We start from the raw sequence: 21,450 nt of genomic DNA, 5'->3' as shown, positions 1-21,450 counted from the left end.
GGAAAAGAGGAGGAAAAAGGAGTGTGAAGTATGTTTGCCGCCTTGAGTTGTTTATAAAAATAATAAAGGTGGGATATAAAATAAATAAATAAATAAAAGCAAAGGCCATGATGGAAGCAGATATGAAGCACAAGCTAAGAAAGAAAGAAAATGGGGGCGGGGTGGGATCTGTCTGAAGCAAGAATTCATACTGGATGTCATTCCACAAAAAAATGAAGCAGCTTCAGCAAGTGGTAGAAACACCTACAAAACAGCGTTGGTGGTGCAGAAGAAGCAGAACAAGACTGATCTGCTCAGTAATGCTTCTGGTCATGCAGGGTGGTCCAGGAAAATAGGACCTGCAAGTGACAGGGAATTACATAGGGAAAGAGCCAGTGTGAGACATACAACATAATACTATGCACATTAACACAAAATTATGCTGTGCTACATTCAACAGACTAAGTCAGAATTTCTAGAAATAAGGTAACAAAATGATACAAAATAAAATAGTCATTTTAGTAGAAGATTTCTTCATGTATTGATACGAAAAAGGAGACAAAAATAGACTGAAATGTAGTTTTCAGTGGTTTATAAATAAGCTGGCTATATTGGCTGAGGGTTGCAGAAAGTAAGGTTTCAAAAAGGATTAGAAGTGGCAGGTGTCAAGGCAAAGTAACATCCTGTTTGTGCGTGTTGGGGTTGCTGGATCCCACACTGAGATTGTAGAAAGATAATGCCTAGTAACAGAAAAGTCTGCTGGTTGTAAAGGCATTGAGAAGGGTGAAAAGAATAGATAGGCGAGTTTTATTTTAGGAAAGGTGGGAAAAAACAGGCAATATTTGTTCTCCACCCCACCCCAATCAAGCAGGCTAATTTGGAGGGAGGATGAATCTTTCATGAGAAAAACTTCATTAGAAGGTAACTACACAGCACTGATACATAACATCAATTTAGATCACATGTTTTGAGAAAAATACTATGTAGAATATAAAGTTTCTTTATAATTGCCACTGATTTCATCCTGTCAAAATAAGGTTTCCCTGCTTCCTGCTTTTGGGGAGGAACCTTCTAGAACAGTATGAGATACGGTAACTCCAGATCTAGATGATCTAGGCAATCACAATTCAAAAAAGTAAAACATTTGTGGTCTTATTAAATCCACGCACCAGCTGTTTTCAAGTATTATTGAAACTATAGGAGAAATATTGAAACATTACCTAGGTAACATTAACAAATACTTAAAACAATTATTTCTTTCTGGGAATTGCTGATAACTATGACAGATTTCCTTTAAATTGTACATGTAATAAGCTATTTTCCCTTTTGTTTTATTTCTCTGCCATGCTTTCCTGCTTTGCATTATGATTGCATGCCATCTGCTGGTTTAACACGATGGCTTGCTGCTCTGCTGTTCACCATGCAAAAATTCCCCTTCCATTGCCATAATGCTACCCACACCGTTTCATTGCTTCCGTGGCTCCCCTCCTGAAAGTATCCATGATGCACAGCGCTACGTCTGCCACTGTCTCTGCACCAACAGCTCCTACAGCAAGTGTCCCCTTCGCTGCAACAACCTCAGCCAATCAGGTTTGCCTCTTTTAAAGCTTCCTTTCACAAACCCCAAACTCTAAATGAGTGCTGGTATTTATTTAAAAAAAAATTCTCCCAGAGAATTTTTTTCTTCATGTTTTTACCCATCAGACTTTATTTTGAAATAATTATTTAACTAATATTTATGGACAGGTTGCACTTATTTAGAGTTAACATTTATTGCAAATAAGGGTGTAATGTTGCTGTATTTTTTTTTTTTGTCTCTAACGCTAGGCCAACAGCTCAACAGCCATTTTAGTGCTGCTTTAGTTATCATTCAATTAACTTGTAAATTTTAGAACAAAATGTGTTAAATCTGGGTTGAAGCATTAACTATCTTTTCTCCATACCATAATTATAATTAATTATTTAATCTTTTAAGGCTAAAACAGACCAAAAGATTGAGGTTAAAGAAAAGGGAATAACTCATATTTCTACTTACCATATTTTTATGGAAGCTTGCATACTGCAGAATAATCACAAGATTTGGTGAGAACTTTAATATGGGCTGCAAAATTCTGGATGATCTCTTGGTGGCAGCAAAGAGAGCTTTCTGCATCACTTTTCTGCCACCTAATCATTATCCCCCCCTTTTTTTTTTGGCATTCAGACCTGGCAGCTCTATTTAGCCCTAAGAATCATGTCTACTAATAATTCACAATATTGTTCTTTTTTTCTGCTTTGTCTCTGTATTTAACTGCTTCTATTCATGATAAAAGTAATCTTCAAATAGGAGTTATATCTACATTAAGAACATAGAAAGCAACCTAATGAGGCTTAGGGAGGTTATTCCTTTTCATGTTTGTAAAATGGCCAGATTTCAACCACAATGAGAAGTGAAGCAATTCCTGATCAGATCTGCAGTTCTGTTTCCATTCCCTCTGGCTGTATGTTCTTGCTGTTTTCTTCCTTCAAGTTTTCATAGTGTATAGGTAGATAGTTCTAAATTAATGAAGCTATGGGAAAGATTATTAGAGCAGAAGCAGAAGACCAGGGAACACTGAAATGCCATTATTAGAGGAACTTCCTTAAAACGCGCTTTAGAAAACATCTGTTCCCATTCTTCATGTGTAGAATAAGGAACTTTTTTTCTGGGTTCTCATTGGATTGGATGCTCTTTGGAATGGATTAATAAAAAAACAGCCCACATTTTCAGTCTTTAAAGTACTGAAACTAAGGATATGTATTGGTTGTGTCACGCTATCATACTTCTTAACTTTGCAGCCACTATGGCAACATATTGCTCTGCATATAGTTTTATGAACTGATTATCGTTGGAACATTTTATGAAATTAATCTATCTTTACAAAATCAAAGCCAATGAAAACTGCTAAATATGTACAGCTAGTCTAAATGTGTTTCTCCTCATTGAATGCATGGGAGAGGTTTTTAAATACCCAAACACAAAAGAACTACAACACCTGTTCTTTCCTGATTGGAGTTTATCAGATTTCTCTGTCTTCTCTTCAGGCTGCTCTAACAAGAGTTTTAAGAATTGTTCTTTCTGCCAGATAAAAGCTAGCAGGAAACTGAGACCATCTGACTCTTCCATGAATGGCTAACAGAATTTAGACAGATATATAGATAACAGTGTTTCTGGAATTGTTTCCTTATGAATCTTACTAAATATCAAATGTCAACAGGTGCAACCTATTTCCAGTTTTATCTTGTTAAGAATCAGTGAATCATAGAATAATATATAAAATCATTAGGTAATTTAACTTTTTTAAAGTAGACTATCAATGCAGTGTTCTTGTACTATCCAAGAAAAATAAAGAAATTCAGATACTGTGTAATTTATTAAGAAGATGTATAAAGGAAAAAAGCACTAATTAAATACAAGTCATTGTAACACATAAGTGAATATATGCTACATTGAAGAAGTAATTGTTTATTTCATGTGTATCATAGAATTGAAAATAAACTGTCAATGCTTGTTTTCAAAAATCTCCATGCAGGACATGCTCAATCAGTGAATAGTAGACACCTGTTGAGCTTAGAAGGACACCATGTACAGAAAATTCAAAGATAAAATCTTAAACATAACATAAGCAGCCTGTACCACCTTCCCTCTAGCAGCTCCAGGTGCTTTACACAGCATTCCTCCCTCCAGTTTTTCCCTGCAACAACCCTGTAAAATTGAGATGGACTGAGAGAAAGAGATCACGCTAAAGTCATCCAGTGAGTTTGACTTGTATCAGATAATTGTAAAATCAGCTACCAACAATTCCTAAGTCTCAGCTACTTATCTGTCATTTAAAGTTTTGCCCAATTTTTAAAATCTGTCTTCTAGACAGTGAAAAGTCTTTGAACGTGGGCACAATTACATGGAGAACACAGTGAACATGCTCATATGAACCATAAGCTTTGATGTGGTTTAGAGCAAATGAGCAGTATGCCAATGCCTGCTGCATAGATTGCTGACTTCTGTTGCAAGCAGGTACAACTTGGGAACTACAGTTGGTTCCATCCTTGCTTTGATTAGGATGCATTATAAATCAGGGCCCATTCGTAATGGAAATCAGACTTCATGCTTTGCACAAGCCACTAAAACTGTGGACAGAGCTGTCCATGGTTTGTGGTACATCAGGTATGCGTTACGTATGCAATGCCCAGACAATGTTAACAATGCTATCTTTACAAGGAGATACTATAGGATGTACTGGGTACTGTTACTGACTGTCAACTGACAATCTAATCAAAGGAGACAAAGCTTGAAAATAGAAGGAAATGGTTGGGTTACTGTGGAACACCTGTGGTTTCTAAGCTCTAGTACAAAGAAAGATGATCAGTTGTTGAAATGTTGCTGCTGCCCCCACTGTATCATCTATTTCATGTTCCCCCAGTCTACAGAGGAAAAGCATTTGGCCTGAAATAATAAGGGAAATAATAGATGTGTAGATACTCAGTTGTAAACAGTACATAGGTGTGCTTTGTGCTTACATCAAATTACAGCTTCCACAACTTATACTCGTGGGTGAGTTGATAAATTTTCAAATTGATCCAAATATTTCATTTTGTTTTGTCAAAAAAATGTACTTAAAATATTTTTACAGAGAATCTGTCATCAGTAATTTGTATGGTGAGTACCTTACCCTGAATAAACCATTAAGATGTAAAATGCTAATTTGTATCCTTCCTTGAGCTAGGGAGATCTCTAATCTAGTGAACCTAATCATGCTAGGCCTAACAACGCATACTATACACAGGGAACTGATTAAGTAATTATCTTTGCAGTCCAAATAGAATATGAGGGAAGGGGGTTCACAGGCCATGTTTAAAGTCCCAATTCTTTATACTGAATAGGAAACTTACAAGTATAAGAGATTTTGTCTGTATCAGTGTGTTCTGTTGCACAAAGTTCTGATGCTTTCAAGCAGACTTTCTCTCTTATTTGCTTTCAAGCAGACTTCCTCTCTATCAAATCTAGAATATCCGTTCATGTAAGAGATAAGCTCCAGGTTTTGATATTACTAGGAAAACTTGTGGTATAAACTAGCCTCATGACGGATAACTGAGATTGAGATAGGAAGGACATAGAAGACCGAGTGAGAATGTCTACCCACCACCACTTCTAAATTAGTTAGATGGCTTCTTTATTTTTGTCTTGGGTAGCATGTTTATATTTTAAATTATTTTGCAGTTCATTCATTTAGCTTATTTTTTATAAGAATTTTATTAAGTTTAGAACAAAGATAAAAAGTACAAAAAAGGAAAAAAGTACAAAAAGAAAAAAACTAAAAAGGTGAGAAAACACAATGAAAAAATATTTTTTAAAGATTACGTAAGAAGTGACTTCTGACTTTTAACAGCAAAAATATATGACAATTTCCCATAGTCAATCCCTTACTCTATATTAAACCAAAATCACATTATTTCTATAAATCATTCCCTTAGCATATTATAAAGACCACTAAATGCAATTGCTCCCTCCCCTTATATCAAAAGAAAAGAAAATATATAAACCACCTAAACAACCTCCCCCCCAAAACAACACTTATTTAATTACTTCCTTCCTACCACTATTCTATACATTTCTGCCTACTATAATAAAGATCAAACTAAAAAAAGCTGCTCTTATAATTAATACTGCAGTTATTGCAATCTTAATCATATTAAACCTAAAACCAAACATTTATTATTTACCTTATTAATCATAATCCAAATCATTAAAGAAGAATAACATCAAACAAGCCTTAAAAGCAATCCAAATATTCTCAAACCCTTACCCCACTTAAAAATAAACCAAAGCATTCACATATTTCCAAAACACACACAGGGCATTTTTCAAAGAAAGATCAAAAAGATCAAAAATTTTAATACAGTATTAAAATCTTCAAATTTGGTACAAAAATAGTAACAGGGAGGCAAATGTTTACTTTCAATCCTCCTCAATATTTGGATGGAAACAAGCCAAAACTTAAAAAGCTTTTTCTTTTTTAATTAATCCCAGAAATAATGATAAGCACCAAGAGAGCTTGCTTCTCTTTGCTGTAAAAAGCCTCTCTTAGGGTACATTAAACTTAAAAAGATAAAAATGGGGTGATTTAGAAATGGGGTGGCTGGTCTTAGTGTCCCTTTAAGACTACAGTGCAGCTTGGAAATGATGGCATTCCCATCTCCCAGCAGCTCTTACCCAATTAGCACGAACTGTTTACAATCTTCATGCTGCAAGTCGCCATTCTGGAGAGCCAATGGGGTGATTCCAAGCATTTTCTAGTCCATGAAAATGCTCCTGGGCTTCAAGGAAAACCTGCCAGAGCCCGAAAAAACTGCCACATTGTCAGTTCTGTCCACAGAGCCCGTGGACACAGCTGTTCAGTCCGCCATGTCCCACACTGGAAGGGGGAATTCATTTTCAATTGATAGCTATAATTTCCATAGTAAACATTGCACAAAAAGAAAAGAAGTAACTTTTTTCCATTCATGTTGATGTATCAATGCTATAAATTCAAAATAAAATAAATATTTGCATTCTGTGCTGCTTTGGGGAATATGAAATATAGTCCCATTTGTAAACTACCTTGCATGAAGTGCCAAATAGACATTTTTAGTAGTCTCAATTTCAAATTATGGAATAACTTGATAGAACAATATTTTACTAGGTTTTTTTCATAATTTCATAATTTATATGATAATATTCAAAATCTGTAAACTATTTGAAATTTTAATAAGGCTTTTTTTTGTTGGTGTTTTGTTTTGTAAAAGTGAAAATCAAGTAGATAGTACTGGCATAGAAATATAGGTTAGGTAACAGTATGAATGTAGAATATACTGATTTCAGTAAGAGTCTTTGGTAAGCCCTCCAATGATATTTTTTGTAGACAGTTTGGAAAAATATGGATTTATAACTGGATGATGAGCATACCTATAGAGTGTTCCTCATTAAACAAAAGCAGATATGCACAACTTCTGTTGACTCAAGGGCTACAGCATCACTTTTTCTATCCTTGATTTTGAGTAATGTTGTTATGTTTCAGGTTTCTGCCCTAGGCTTATCAAAACTCAGCTTGTTTATAACAGCAGTATCCAAAATGCTGAAACTTTGGTCATTTGAAACAGAAAAGCCACATTCATATCTTCTGCCTATCCAGGTAGTCTGTAACAAATTCTGATGACGATACCACTTTTGTTTCTCCTGTTATTTTTATCCAAACACTCTTAATGGGATTTCCATATCCCAATTCATAAGTTTCTGTACTGTCATATGTTTTCTTTATGTGCTGTACTCCCTTTCTGTCTGTTCCCCACATCAAGTTTTAGCAATGTCTACGAGCTCATATTTGTCTTCATAACATCTCAACATAACTGAGAATTCTTGTTCATTTATTTGTTTGTGAGATTTGTATCTCACATTTGCTCCAGGAGTTCAAGATCCAATTTTTCCTTAAAATAAGCCTGTGAAATAGGTTGACTGAGAGATGGGAACTGACCTAAAGTTTCCAGTTAGCCTGTCTCTCTCCAGTCCTAGTTACTACCCTTCCCTGGCTTCTAACCTCCAGCCTTAGAATTCTTCTGATGCTGGACTAAAAGCACATACTGTAACATAATATATGTATTTAAGATGCCACAAGATTCCTTGTTGTCTATGTTATGCCAAACTTCCTCCTCTGTATCTTGGTGAATGAAAAAAAAAAAGAAAAAAACAAGTATGAAATTGTGTAACTTACTAAAAGTACTTAGGATTTCTTGCTAGAATTATTTACATTGGAATATTTGTTTTTAGTATTCACTTGTGTGCTATGATCAGTAGGAATATATAAAACTAGATTAAATGGCATCAGACACGTTCCTATTAGCTCCCAATAAGCCCAGCATTAAATCTCAATTTGGTGGGACAAATGCTGTGTCTTACATATACTTTTAGCTCAAGTGTTCAATATGCTACATTTGAGAACTGATCATTCACTACGCCTTTCATTTGTTCTTATGCAAGCTTTACTTCCACCATATACTGTACTTATGTACAGCAAGCAACCTCAGTTCCAAATTCATGCAACTCATTCCATAATTTAAGCTTACTTGCTTTAGCAAACACTTTCTCTAAATCAACAAATGCAAATTATCAACTTTCTCACTTTCATACATCTCAGTGACCTGCTGAAGAGCAAAATTCCAGTATTCATATGCCCGCCTGGCATAAAGCTGCACTGAACTTTCCAAATTGTGTTCATTGTGACCTCTTGCATCCTTTCACTCAGGATTCTGACAGATGCCTTCCCAGGGATATTTAACAATTTAATTCCTCTGTAGATTCTGCATCTATTCTGGCTACCATTCCCCTTCTGTAGAGGAACCATAACAGTGTTGCAGTAGTCAACTGTCAGCCTTCACATAAATGTTAAACATGTCATGTATCCATTCATAAGCAAACCACATCCATATTTTAACTTTTCTCCTGTTTTACCATCTACGTCTGACCAACCTTCTCACATTTATGACTAACTTTTCATCAGTTTTTTTTCTTGAATTTTCTTGGATAATAGCATTCATTTAAATTCTTCTCTTCAAAAATGATTCCCATACAAAATAATAAAATGTTCCTTCCAGCAGTCCCTTCATTTTCATCCCAAATCATTTTTATCCCTTTTATTTTTAATACTTTTTATTCTGCTGAAGACTCTATGTTTATCTCTCTTTCAAAACATTTTTCAATTTCCATTAAATTCTCTCTGCATTCCCTCCTTAACCTTAATCTTTGCTCTCTTTGTCTATATTCTTTGCAACTATGTTTCTCTCTATAAATCTCTATAATATCTTTCCCTCATCCTTCTTACAGGTAGTCCTCCTTTAGCAACCACAATTGGGACCAGCAACTCAGTCATTAAATGAAGCGCCACTAAGTGAAAATCACGTGACTGCAACTGTGCTTATGATTTTACTTCAGCTTTCCGTTGCTTTACAGCATCAGAAGGATGCGACACCAAACAGCTGGGTGAGCCTAAATGGTGGGGAAGATTTCCGGAACTCGACTCATAAGGAAGGTGGGTAAAAGGGCAAATTTTATAGCCCTTTTCCCCCACTGGCCTGCCCTTTGGGATGCTCACCCTGGTGTTGGGATAATTAGCAAGAAGAGAATTAATGTTTGTATTTACATTCATTGGTGAGAAAGGGATTAGAAGAGAGTAAGCAGGCACACAATGGGGAATACACATCAAAAGGAATGTGCTAGCCACCAGCTGCTTAGGAGGCAAAGAAGAGCTTTTAGTGTGAAACTGATTGGGGTCTTGTCAGTGTCAGGCAGCAGCAGGAGCCAGCAAAAGGTTCTAATCATCTAATTAAGGTCACAGAGCTGAGCTTATTAACTTGTGGTTAGCACTTTTTAGGGACATGCTGCCCTGGGGGGCGGAGAGGAAAAAAACAGGTCAGGTACAGGACAATGCATACTAACTGACTGAAATGGTGAACACTTGTCATGTAAAGAGATGTAAAGTTACCTTTTTATCACTGTTGTAACTGCAAATGGTCGCTGTCTGAGGCAGTTGCTAAATGAGGACTACCTGTACTGCAGCCATTCTCTTACGCATTTTTTCTCATCCATACCCTTTTGCTTCATCTGTCTTATTATACATTTTCATAAAAGTTTCATACTATATCTTCCTGCAGTTTTACTTTCATTCTTGTTTATTTCACTTCTTTCCTTTTCTTTCATGTCTGTTTCTATCCCAAATGGTCTGCCCCATATGCAGAATTTCTAATCACATTTGTATATCCTTACTAATTCTCTTGGTCCTTTGTTATAATGAGGGCGTTAATGCTTTTAGATTTATCTTCATTGCTTTGCTATAGGCACTTATGCTTAAACCATGTACTAAAACAAGCAAACCTTTTTCTGTTGGTAAGCAGGTACTTGCCATACAGTTAACAATATTCATTCATCTTTGAGTTTCCAAATGGCCTAATTACTTCTTTTGCATTCTCTTATATCATTTCCACCTATTCATTCATATCATGTAGCAAGTTTTTTTTTAACCTCCTGGATTGCATTCACTTAGAATGCTGCAGTTTTCCAAAAGAACTCATGTTTGATTCTTCCATTATCATCTTTCATTGGAGTTTAACATCCAAATATCACCAACTATGGTTAAGGCATCAGGCTCGAAACTGGGAGATCATGAGTTCTAGTCCTGCCTTCGACACAAAGCCAGCTGGATGACCATGGGCCAGTCACTCTCTCTCAGCCCTAAGAAGGAGGCAATGGCAAACTACTTCTGAAAAACCTTGCCAAGAAAACTGCAGGGACTTGTCCAATTCTCTGAGAATTGGACACTATTGAATAGATTAAAAAAAATCATCAACTTAGGGATTCCTACTTTCATACATATCCATAACAATCTACCGTAGATGGAACTGGTTCATATTTTGTGAAATTCATTTTAGCACTTTCATCCAGAAATAGACCTGCACCTTCCCTGCACTGAGCAAGCAAACAAAGAGAGCAAACAGGAGTTTGGCAAGAAAATTTGGCAGGTGATGTCAAAGAAGAGGTTTTTGCCTCTTTTCCCTTTTTTGATCTTCTTTCAGTCCAGACTGGTCATCACACAGAGAAGACTCTTCTGGGAGTTCACAACAGGGAACATTTGTCTATGGATATTTGGCAAGGGGAGTTGGCAGGGAAGACTCCAAGAAGCATGGACAACATCATGTAATGTTTCTGTAATGTTTATTGTCTACTTAAAAGAACTGAAATCTGGCAAACGTAAACTTATTGCGAAAGAACTTCAGAAAGAGTTGCCATACTGAAATGAATTAATGAAGATGACAGGACGTTTGAAGTTCTCCAAGAGGGGCAGAGAATTGAAGAATGCACTAAAGGCGGGGGCGGGGGATCCTTTGCCAGAGGCAAACACATGGAAGAATGAAACCCAAAGAAAAGAGTATCAGGAGATCCTCCCTATAGAAAACAATTAACAGCCACCCAAGCAAACCATGCAACAGAACATTTAAACACTCTTGGATCAAAGAAACCCAACAACTGCCATGAGAAAGAAGAAGTGTATCACTGTGATTGGTGGTTCCCTGCTAAGGCAAACTAAAGTAGCTGTGGGCAGATATGACATGATGTTGTGAGAGTGTGTTACCTTTCAGGTGCGGCAGAGAGGTTATCAAGACTATGCAAACCTACTGACAACTATATTTTTGTCTTGATCCATGTGGGGATGAATGATATAACCAGAAGAAAACTGAAAGAATCCCTGGAAACTATGAAGCTTTGAACATGATAGTGAAGGAACTGGAAGCACAGGTAGTTTAAATGCTGTGCCTGAAGAAGAGAAAACAGGATCCTGGAAGCGGACCGCTGGTTGTGCCATTGTATTTAAGTATTTATGTAACTCAGAGGCCACCCAAAGCCAAATGACTCCAGGTGGCTTACACTTTAAAAGTAACTTTAACAGTAAAAATTGAGAAACAGATCATGGACATCCAGAACAGAAAAACTTGCACAACAACAAAAAACCTACCAGGGCTCAACAACCACCCTGCCCCAAGGCCTGGGAGAACAGCCAGGTTTTCAAAGACTTTTGGAGACATACAGACCGGGGGAGCAGAGGGGCTGCTATTACAGAGGGCAGCTTTCCTGACAGGGAAGGCGTCCAGAGCCAGGAGTCCACAGAATCCAGAGTCACAGCCACAAGAGACAGGTCAGGAAGATGGGCAGCCAGTGGTGTACAGGTTCAGGAAAAGAGGCAGGGCAGCAGCAATAAAGCAAGAGGTGACTGTGTCAGTCCAGGATTCAAACGCCAGAGAGTTCTACAAGCCAGTCTGAGTTGAAAAACTGGAATCCAAGAAGGAGAGAATGAAGCAAGGATGCAGGCTGAGGGAGATTTGTTTCAGATAGAGAACAAGATCCTGTCAGCTGCTCCGAAGTAGCCCCAGCTGCAGACACAGCTGAATGAGATGTGCTGTCCTTGCTTCCCAAGTAGCGAGCAGATCATCTTTGCTCTGTTCTCTAAAGTTGCTGTTGCCTCCTGGAGCTGGGCACCCTGCTGAGATTTGGCCCTCATCACACAAGTCCCTCTCACCCACCCTTGCTCATTGCCTGGTCTGCCTCAGGTGGTTGGCTGCCTGCCAGTTTTTGAAGCTGACAACTCATAAATCAGGTTCTCATAACAGAAGAACAAATACAGTATAATCCAGATTTTCATAAAAGAGAAGCATAGAGACCAGCTCACAGGAAGTAATTGTTCCATTCAACTGCATCCTGATCAGACTTCTTGTGGAGTGCTCTGCCTGGTTCTGGACACCACTGTTCAAAAATCACAGGACAAATTGAAGTAAGTCCAGATGAAGGTTACCAAGATGGCGAATGTCTGATATGGGGAATGGTGAAAGGATCTAAGTAAGTTTAACCTTAAGAGGCAACTAAAGGAAAATATGACAGCAATCTTCAAATATCTGAAGGGCTGTCAAAAAGAAGGAATGGATTTCTTCTTTATTGCTCCAGAGGGATAGCAAGTGAATTCAGATTAGAAGGAAGGAGGTTAAACATCAGGAGAAATAGTCAGTGGAACAGGCTGCTACATGAAATTGTGAGTTCTTCTTCAGCCCAAGTCTGGACGGTCATCTGGATAGTGGATCTTGCACTCAGCATGGGGATTGGACTAGATGACTTCAAAGTTCCCTTCCAAATCTGATTCTATCAATAGCTGCTGTTATACAAGATTACACTATTGCCACAGATCTATTGCATTTTCTCCTTTGATAAGTTCCACACAAGATACTACATTTCTTATTTCATTCCATTTGTTAATTCATGCTCTTTATCCCTAATTTTCATATATTCCAAGTCACAAACTTCCATGTACCATGATCACATGGGCCCCTAGATAACCGTTTCCATTATCTATCATAACTTTGATCAATCAAGACTTTCACATTATACTGTTTACTAAGATAAAGAAGGTGTACACTAGATTACATTCATGCCCTCGTGACCTCCCGTCTGGACTACTGTAATGGTCTCTCCATGGGGCTGACCTTGAAGAGCATTCGGAAGCTTCAACTGGTGCGGTATGCAGCTGCATGGATAGTAAATGGTGTTGGATATTCGACACACGTAACACCACTGCTACATGAGCTGCATTGGTTGCTGGTGTGCTTCCAGGTGCAATTCAAGATGCTGGTTGTCACCTTTAAAGCCCTTCATGGCTTGGGACCGGGTTACCTAAGGGACCGTCTTCTCCCAGTTGTTTCTACCTGTCGAATTCAATCTAGCAGGTTGGGTATGCTACGAGTCCCATCAGCCAGGGAGTGTTGGTTGGCGGGAACTAGAAGGCGTGCCTTCTCTTCTGTAGCACCTGCCCTCTGGAACATTCTCCCTTCAGAAATTAGGATGTCCCCAATCCTGTTGGCCTTTTGTAAGACTGTGAAGACCTGGCTTTGTGCCCAGACTTGGGATGGCTATAGAAATCAAATAAATAAAATTACCAGCCTTAGTCACACCTGTGCCACATGCAGCATTTCCTTCTAATGGTAAGGCTTTGGCAGATACCCTAAGCACAACCAAAGTCTAATGTTACTTTCAGCATGCTCATTATATTCTGTCCAAGTTATTGTGGGAAAAATCTAGAGGCTATCTTGCAAAGTACATGTTGCTTGAATCTCATCAAACTGTATCAACTACACTACCATCACTTTTTTTTTTAATCGTATGGCATAGCAGTTCGGTGTCCATGCTGCTTTTTCTTGCTGGGAAATCCTTGTGAGGTCCAGGAACCAGATGTGTAGACTATTTAGCTGTGACAAGTCATGTTGCCCAGGGTGCACCACAGGAGGCTAGTCTACATTGCACCAAGTTGGGCTAAGAGAGGGTGACTGGCCCAAGGTCACCCAGCCAGCTTTCATGCCTAAGGCGGGACTAGAACTCACAGACTCCTGGTTTCTAGCCCAGAACCTTAACCACTAGACCAAACTGGCTCTCATCTTAACACTCAGGTTGCAAAAATACTAATGCAAAAACAAATAATTAGATTAGATTCTAGATTTTTTTCTCTTAAGTCTGATATTTGCAGTCAAGAACTGACGTGGCTATACAGTAAAATAACTAGGAGATGTTACTCCTGTCTTCTATTATGTCTGTCAAAAATTAACTTTTATTTCAGTCACAGACTAGCATAAAACAAGTAACAGAACAATCATTCCAAAACAGAAGTAAAAGGAATAAAATTCTATTAATAAAATAAAATACAAAATTAACATAGAATTTCAAAATATAAAATATAAAACCAGGGAAAAACCTGTAAAATTACAATCTAGTTCAAATGCTATAAGTAGTTTAGCTAGGTAAATCTAGATAAATACATGAGAAATACTAGGATCTAGTATTTTAACACTTTAAAACTATCGTCACTTAAAACTAACCTAATACTTGCTATAGCTCTACTAGGATTTGATTAATCGTATATTTGTTATGCTGTAAGCCACCCAGAGTCTTTGGAGTAGGTGGCTAGACTAAATCCTCATCCTCATCCATACAGTGAGCCAGTCTGGTGTAATGATTAAGGTGCTGGACTAGAGCCTGGGAGTTCATGAGTCCCTTAGGCACAGAAGCGGGCTGGGTGACTTTGAGCCAGCCACTCTCTCTTAGCCAAACCCACCGCCCAGAGTTGTTATTGTGGGAAAAATAGCAGGAGGGAGCTATAGATTTTGGAGGGGCTAGAAGGCCAAGACTGGTGCATCTTGCTCCTTTCTACCCTCCTCCTCTGCTTGGCTTATACTTATTTATTTATATGATTTGTATAGCTGCCCATATCACACAAATGATTCTGGGTGACTTACAAAGATTAAATTTGTAATATAACCCCCCCAATACCCAAGAATAAACAATAAGCCCACTCAGCTAAAAAAAAAAATACCCACCCTCTCCCAATCATCCACCCCTTCCTTTCCTTTAGCTGTGTGCCCTCCCCTCACTGCTGCACATACCCAACCTGTCTATTGCCACTGTTGGGCATACCCACCTGCCTGTCACACCCAGCCAGCCCACCCTCTCTGTCCCCAAACTTTCTGTCCCTTCCTTTTTTCTTCTCTCTTGTATTCCACTACTTCAGATGACCTTTTCTTTTTCTTTACTCTCCCACCCAGGAATACTCTGCCCAAAACATGCGCATTTGAGATCTCTGTTCAGACCATGATTGTGTATTCTGGATCCATGCTCAGACAGAACATGCATATGCAACAGTTTGCACATCCCCACTCCCCATCCATTCTTTACATTATGCACCATCAATCTTCAGCTTTAACTTTTGGTTTTTTGTAGTTCTGGATACTCTAACAATCATATACAGGTGTTAATTATGTATTTGAGTGGAATAAGGACATTTCTTGTGCTGCCATAGAGTTGTATGCAAAAGTTTAGGTTCCCATGGTCAAATTGTATGTTTTGGTGAACGAAATCTGACACAACCTCTACATATTACAAAGTTAAAAATGATATATTTCTGCAAATTTGAATGCAAATTTATTACTTACATGCAATTGTTAATCAGAAAACAATGAATATAGTACGTGTGGACATTTGGAGACCCTTTCAGCTAAACTTTATGACATCTCCTTTGGCAGAAGGAACAGTTTCCAGATGTTTCTGTAGCCAGTAAGAATCTTTCTATTCTGTTGGAATGTTTTTCCACTCTTCTATCTCAGAAATAGTCTTAGGTGTCCTTGCGTGCATTGCATGTTTGAAATCTCCCTACAGATTTTCAATAATATTCAAGTTTGAGGACTGTGAAGGCTATTTCAAAACCTTTATCTGTTTTTCCTGACAGCACTTAATGGTTTATTTAGAGGTGTGTTTCAGATTGTTGTCTTGCTGAATTATCCAGTCACTTTTCAGCTTCAGTTTCTTCACTTACATATTTCTGAGCCAGAAGAATTCTGCAAGGAAGAATAGGAAAACACTCCATACAACTTGATCAGGGGTGCTTAATTTTTTCACGCAATCGTATTTGTTTATTGTATAATAGATAATATGTATATCAGAGATTCACACACTGTGTTAAGTCATAAACTATGGTTTATAAACTGCAGTAGCTAGGTTTATCCCAGGCCAAAAATAAAACAAAGCCATTACAGTGCAAAAATTCAACCAATACTTTCATGTGTTAATAAATTGTTTATGTTGCGCACACACATCACATATGCACACACATGTACTGTAGACACACATAGACCATGCAATCAGTTGGTTAAAGACCTGAGAAACGTTTTTTTAAAAAGCCATTTCCCAGAAAAAATAATCACAGATTTTATTTTTAGTATTAAATTGTATGGTTCATTTTCCAGGATAGCATGTTGATCCCATTTGATAAAATATGATGAAAGCCTGATATATTGACTGTCCTATATTATTCCAAATTCTGTCTTCATAGTGTATGTGAACACATATAAATTTCATTCTCACAAGAATTCTGAATATGAAGTTTCAGACTACAGATTTTTTTTAAAAAGCAGTAAAACAGTCTGAAAACAGTCCAGAATAGTCACTAAAAAGTTATAAAAATTATTAAAAGTTACATTAGTCTGCTGTACTGAGGTTAATCATTTATAACTTGTAAGAAAAAAATCAACCTTTTCAGTCTAATCACCATCAGAGAAAAATAATTTAAAAATAATTTAATTTTGAAATAAAATCCCAATCAGATGCTTTGTTTTTGAATATGTAGCTTATTTCCAAACAACATTCAGCATATTAGATGAAATAAAATATTCCTGGTTTCATCTCTGATGCTCTTTGAAAATTAATTAGCATTACTGTTGTTAAAAACTTGCATGCAATATATATTTTAACTTGTAAAAATCCTAAATGAATCCATTTCTGTGTGCTTTCATGGTAGAAAGTTTAAATTTAAACTATAAGGAAGGAGAAAAGTAGCATTCATAAGAATTAAATATTCCAATAGAATTAAATATCCCAAATATTCCAATTAAATATTCCACTGATATTGATCAGTGTTTTCTTTTCTTCTAACAGATAGTCCTGAAATAGTGAACAGGAATGGAATGGAATGTCACGAGGCCTTGTTGAGAAGAGCAAAGCATTGTTACTGTACATACAACCCTGTCTCTTCCTTAACAGAATTGCCACAAACTGCATGCTGAGTAAAGAGTTTGTTCATCTGGACAAAACACACTTAAGAGCTAGTGCTGCTATATCATATATGAATATTAAATATGGTATGCTTAGTATATTCAAAACTAATCTAGTTAACTACCTGATGCCAGTTGTGATGGTTCAAGACATAAAAGGGTAATATTTTACATTTAAAAGTTTTATATAACACTGTTTACTTCTTAGGAATATTGTCTTACTACCATAAAATAGTGAATGTAAGTAGTCCCATTCATATATTGTAGAGTTCTCAATTTTATGACTCTTTCAATGTTAGCAATAAATGATTGACATTGGCCACTAAATCCAGGATCCAAACAACATGACTAGTTCCCCATGAGTGCTGCAGCTTTGGCTGTATGTTTCTCCAACCATAACCCCACCCCCACCCACCCCCAGTTTGTACAGTGAACTTCTTTGGAAACTGGACTTCCAGAAGCATTTTGTAAGCCTGCAAAGGAGAATCTGGCTCCAGGGGCATAGGTCAAGGAAGTAAAAGAAATTATTGGGGGCATATCAGTGCCACTAGTTGCACTGTGGTAACTCTGGTTCTTTCCCAATATATGCCAACTAATTTGACATTCTATATTCTCTTAAAAAGCTGACTTCTCTATCGCAAGACAAAATAGCTGATGCAGTAAGGGGATGTCATATTTCTACACATCACCACTAGAAGTTCCAAACAGAGTAGCTTTCCTAGCTGGTGTCTTCCAGATAGGGAGGATTACTGCTTCTGGAATATGCAGCCAGCACAGCCAATGGCCATGTGGTGGGTGGGTGGGATCCAGGGAGTCTTAATACATCATGTCTGAGGAACAGCCAGTTGGATGAAGCTGAAACAGAGGATCCAAGGTAAAGCACAAATTGCAGCAATGTACACAAGCTGCTTTGGGATATGTATGGAGAAGTTATACTGGAATCACAACATTCTAGAATTAAATCAAACCTTTGCACGGTATGATTTTCATACCCCTAACAAAAGTCTTGACTATGTTATTTTACAAAGAGAGAATATTTTTTAAAGAAGTCTTTGCAGAAGTGCCTAAATTTTGTCACATAAACTTGAAACTTAAGTGACACTGCAGTCTATAATTGAATCTATGCCAAGTGATTAAGCTTTCAGATTTGCAATCAGGTTACCAAAAATAATTTGTTATAAAATAACTTCTTCCCAGTTAAGGAAATGGGGCTACAGGTTATATGAGATTCTATGAAATTCTATTTTAACTCAAAACAAAATGCAGTCAGTGTAAAAGCTACTAAGTGACTTTAATATAGACGATTAGGAAAATATGGAAACGGATGGAGAAAGAGCTTCATTTTAATCCATTGTTACTGCTGCCGTATTTTTAAAATAAGATTTTAAGAGGTATAAACAGACTTACAACATGAACTAGTTCTTTTAATTGTTTTTTTTTAAAGCTTATTTTATGCCACAGAAAATACAAAGTTACTGTACGTTTAATACAGCTGTATTAAATACAGACTGGATTATATACAGCTGTGTACTGTATTATAGACAGGCACACATATGGGCAAAACAGATTTTAATATTTACTTTTTTAAAACTGCATTGATTTACAAGACAGTTATATACATTTGACTAAGGTATATTTGTTTTTAAGGTTTCCACACTGTTGTACCAAATATGTCACATTTCATATTTTATATGTTGCACATATATCACATAAATATATAGTTTTTAAATTAATGTTTCTAAACAAAAACTTGTCTAAGAAAATATGCATAATTGTTGGAAACATTTTCCCTCATGAACATTATAAATGATTGTGGTATTTTAACTTGGGCTTTTTAGATTAATACTAAGTTCTATGGCTTTGGCAGCACTGCCTATTCTAAGAGACAGGAATTACTAATTGATTTTTAGTAACTTTATTTTTCAGTATATTCTTTTCAAATGTCTAATGTCTGTTTATATTAACAGTAGTTTGATCATTTGAGGAACACACACACACACCCAAAAATTTTATGGAAAACATGTTTATAATCTTGCATTTATTTTCATTTGTGAGAAAAATGTATGCAACTTTTGTTTTTACTTGTAAATTTGCTCTGTCATTATAACTTGTTTGTTGACTTGGCTGTTTACTTAACCTCTGTGGTTGTTAAGTTTTTTTTTAAATGATCCATTTAAATATTTGGTATATAATTCAACAGTGCTAAATGGCAAATTATGTACGTTTAAAATATTTAAACTGTAGAAAGAGTATATGAACATACTAAGTTTAAGCAATTATTTTCTTAGAATCCCTCTGATATTATTTACTGTCCTTTGATAAACAAATTTTCAAGACATGTATGAGTTTTCTTCCTGGATAAAGAATGAAAAAAAGAAAATGTATTTTTTTTAAAAAAGAGATCCCCTCTGTTGGATATAAGTTTGTTCTATTACTACATTTAAAAAAAAATTAACTATTAAATGATTTGTTCCAGAAAAGTCAAGTTGATCTCCATGGTGATATGCTGGAATAAGTGGTTTAGGTAGTTTTAAAGTATGTGTCGCAGAGAATGTACAAATGGTGAAAATGCCATTGAACATGATAGACATCTGTACAATCCACTTTTGAAAATATAGCTCTTAAATTGTCCCTTACCTGATTTCTTACAAATTTTTGAGGAAATGCTTATCCATTTGTCTCTGCCACATTATGGTCAACAATTTCATTTTTATTTTGCTCAGACTCCCCCATTCATGAACAGGTTGCTTTGTTTTTTTATGAGCATATCAACATTCCTCTGCTTTACAGAGGACAGTATTACTTGATTTTAGTCCTATCTACTTGTTTTAACCCTCAAGCATTTACATGCATACTTTGACCGTTTTTTTAATTTTACCAGTTTCTTAATTTTGACATCTAAACAAAATCAAAGTAAACTTCATTCTACTGATTTGTTGTTTGCTCCACACTGTTGTTCGAACATAGTCTTTAGATAAGATCACAAGACAAGCTCTGTTCAAGTCCTACCAAATCTCTATGTATTTGCTGAACTAAATGTGAATGTGTATGCCAGATGTAATGTCCACCTGCAAAAGCAGCTTATTTCTATTAGTTTCAGCAAGGCTATCTAGGACAGCAGAAGTTATGCAAGTATAGACCTGCCCCATATTAGCTGTTTCCAAAAAAGCAAATTATTAGTCTGAGTTCTATTCTGCCCATATTCACCACACTTTATTTAGTCTCTGTGCCTCTTGCTTTTGGTCTGTATTAATGTTAAGAAACAACCTAAATACGAAATATTAAGTTCATACCTTTATTTATTATAGAGTAATTTTGTAGAATACATTGATTTGGGGATGATATAAAACTTTTTTTTTGTATAAATGTTATTTGCCAAAACTTCACTTATATTTTGGAAAAGAATGCATAATGATAGTAAATGGACCTCATGTTGGTTTTGGATTTTTTTTTTCATAATTCCTTTGAAGCAAATGGGCCAAAATAGCATGCCAATACAGAAATTGGAGCGTAATTTCAAATTATTTGAGATGGTCTGTAGTTTATATAAGGAGGTCTTCACCAAAATACCTTAATCTGTCCATACGAAATGATTTACACTGCTAACAGTTAAATAAATCCTTCCTGTTGGTACATGTTCTTAACTATCTAGCAGCATACATACCCATTTATAAGTGTGTTGAGATATTATTTAATTAACCAATGTGCAACCATGGAAATAAAAAGAAGCCTTTTAAAATCATTCTGGTATGTCAGTTTTATTTCATTTCTGTGACACTGAGAAGCAAAATGCTTGAATGAAAAAATACATCTTTTTCTTTTAGTTACAAGAAATAATATAGAATGAAATTTAGTTTGCTTTCAGACAATGGAAATATTGATACATAGCATCTTCAGTTCATAGTGAAACAGCACCATATAATATCAAACTTCTGTAGGACAAGCTCCTTCAATTTTAGTGCTTGACATCAGCTGTCTCAAAGTACTTTTAAGTTGATGGTGCTCTTTGAAAGGGGATTCCAGGGGGGGAAAGGCATTGGAACTCTCAGAGTTGATCATTTCAGAAGAAATGGATAAAGTCTTGGGCATTATATGGTTCTCCATCATTGGGTGTTCAATGGGCAAGCGTCAGCCTTCTACCTCTCATTTACCAGAGTTCTGAAATTTTGCTGGGTCTTCACTTTGGCCAAGATGGCTACCTTGTCCTCTGCTGTCTTATTGGGGCACTACAAAAATATTCTACTTTATTAATGTATATATACTTGGGGGTGAGGGGGGGAGTGGCCCAATGGA

The 21,450-nt window shown here is 36.5% G+C and overlaps 1 protein-coding gene across 2 annotated transcripts in view; it reads left to right on the top strand.

Annotated features, from left to right (window-relative positions):
- Positions 1-17,684, top strand: part of MBNL2 (muscleblind like splicing regulator 2) — a 90,466-nt gene extending 72,782 nt beyond the window's left edge. The window contains exons 9-10 of one of the 2 annotated variants that reach the window (XM_063304643.1): positions 1,475-1,569; positions 17,042-17,171. In XM_063304643.1, coding sequence (XP_063160713.1) covers positions 1,475-1,569; positions 17,042-17,056 — 110 coding nt within the window. In that variant the 3' untranslated portion in view covers positions 17,057-17,171. Of the gene's footprint in view, positions 1-1,474; positions 1,570-17,041 lie in introns of both variants that reach the window. The other variant, XM_063304642.1, reaches the window with a different exon arrangement.
- Positions 17,685-21,450: the final 3,766 nt, after the last annotated feature.

The sequence above is a fragment of the Candoia aspera genome, chromosome 5 (assembly GCF_035149785.1).
Source record: "Candoia aspera isolate rCanAsp1 chromosome 5, rCanAsp1.hap2, whole genome shotgun sequence".
In the NCBI taxonomy this organism is placed as follows: domain Eukaryota; kingdom Metazoa; phylum Chordata; class Lepidosauria; order Squamata; family Boidae; genus Candoia; species Candoia aspera.
Note: the sequence above shows the minus strand (reverse complement) of the source record. Positions and strands in the feature narration are given on the sequence as shown.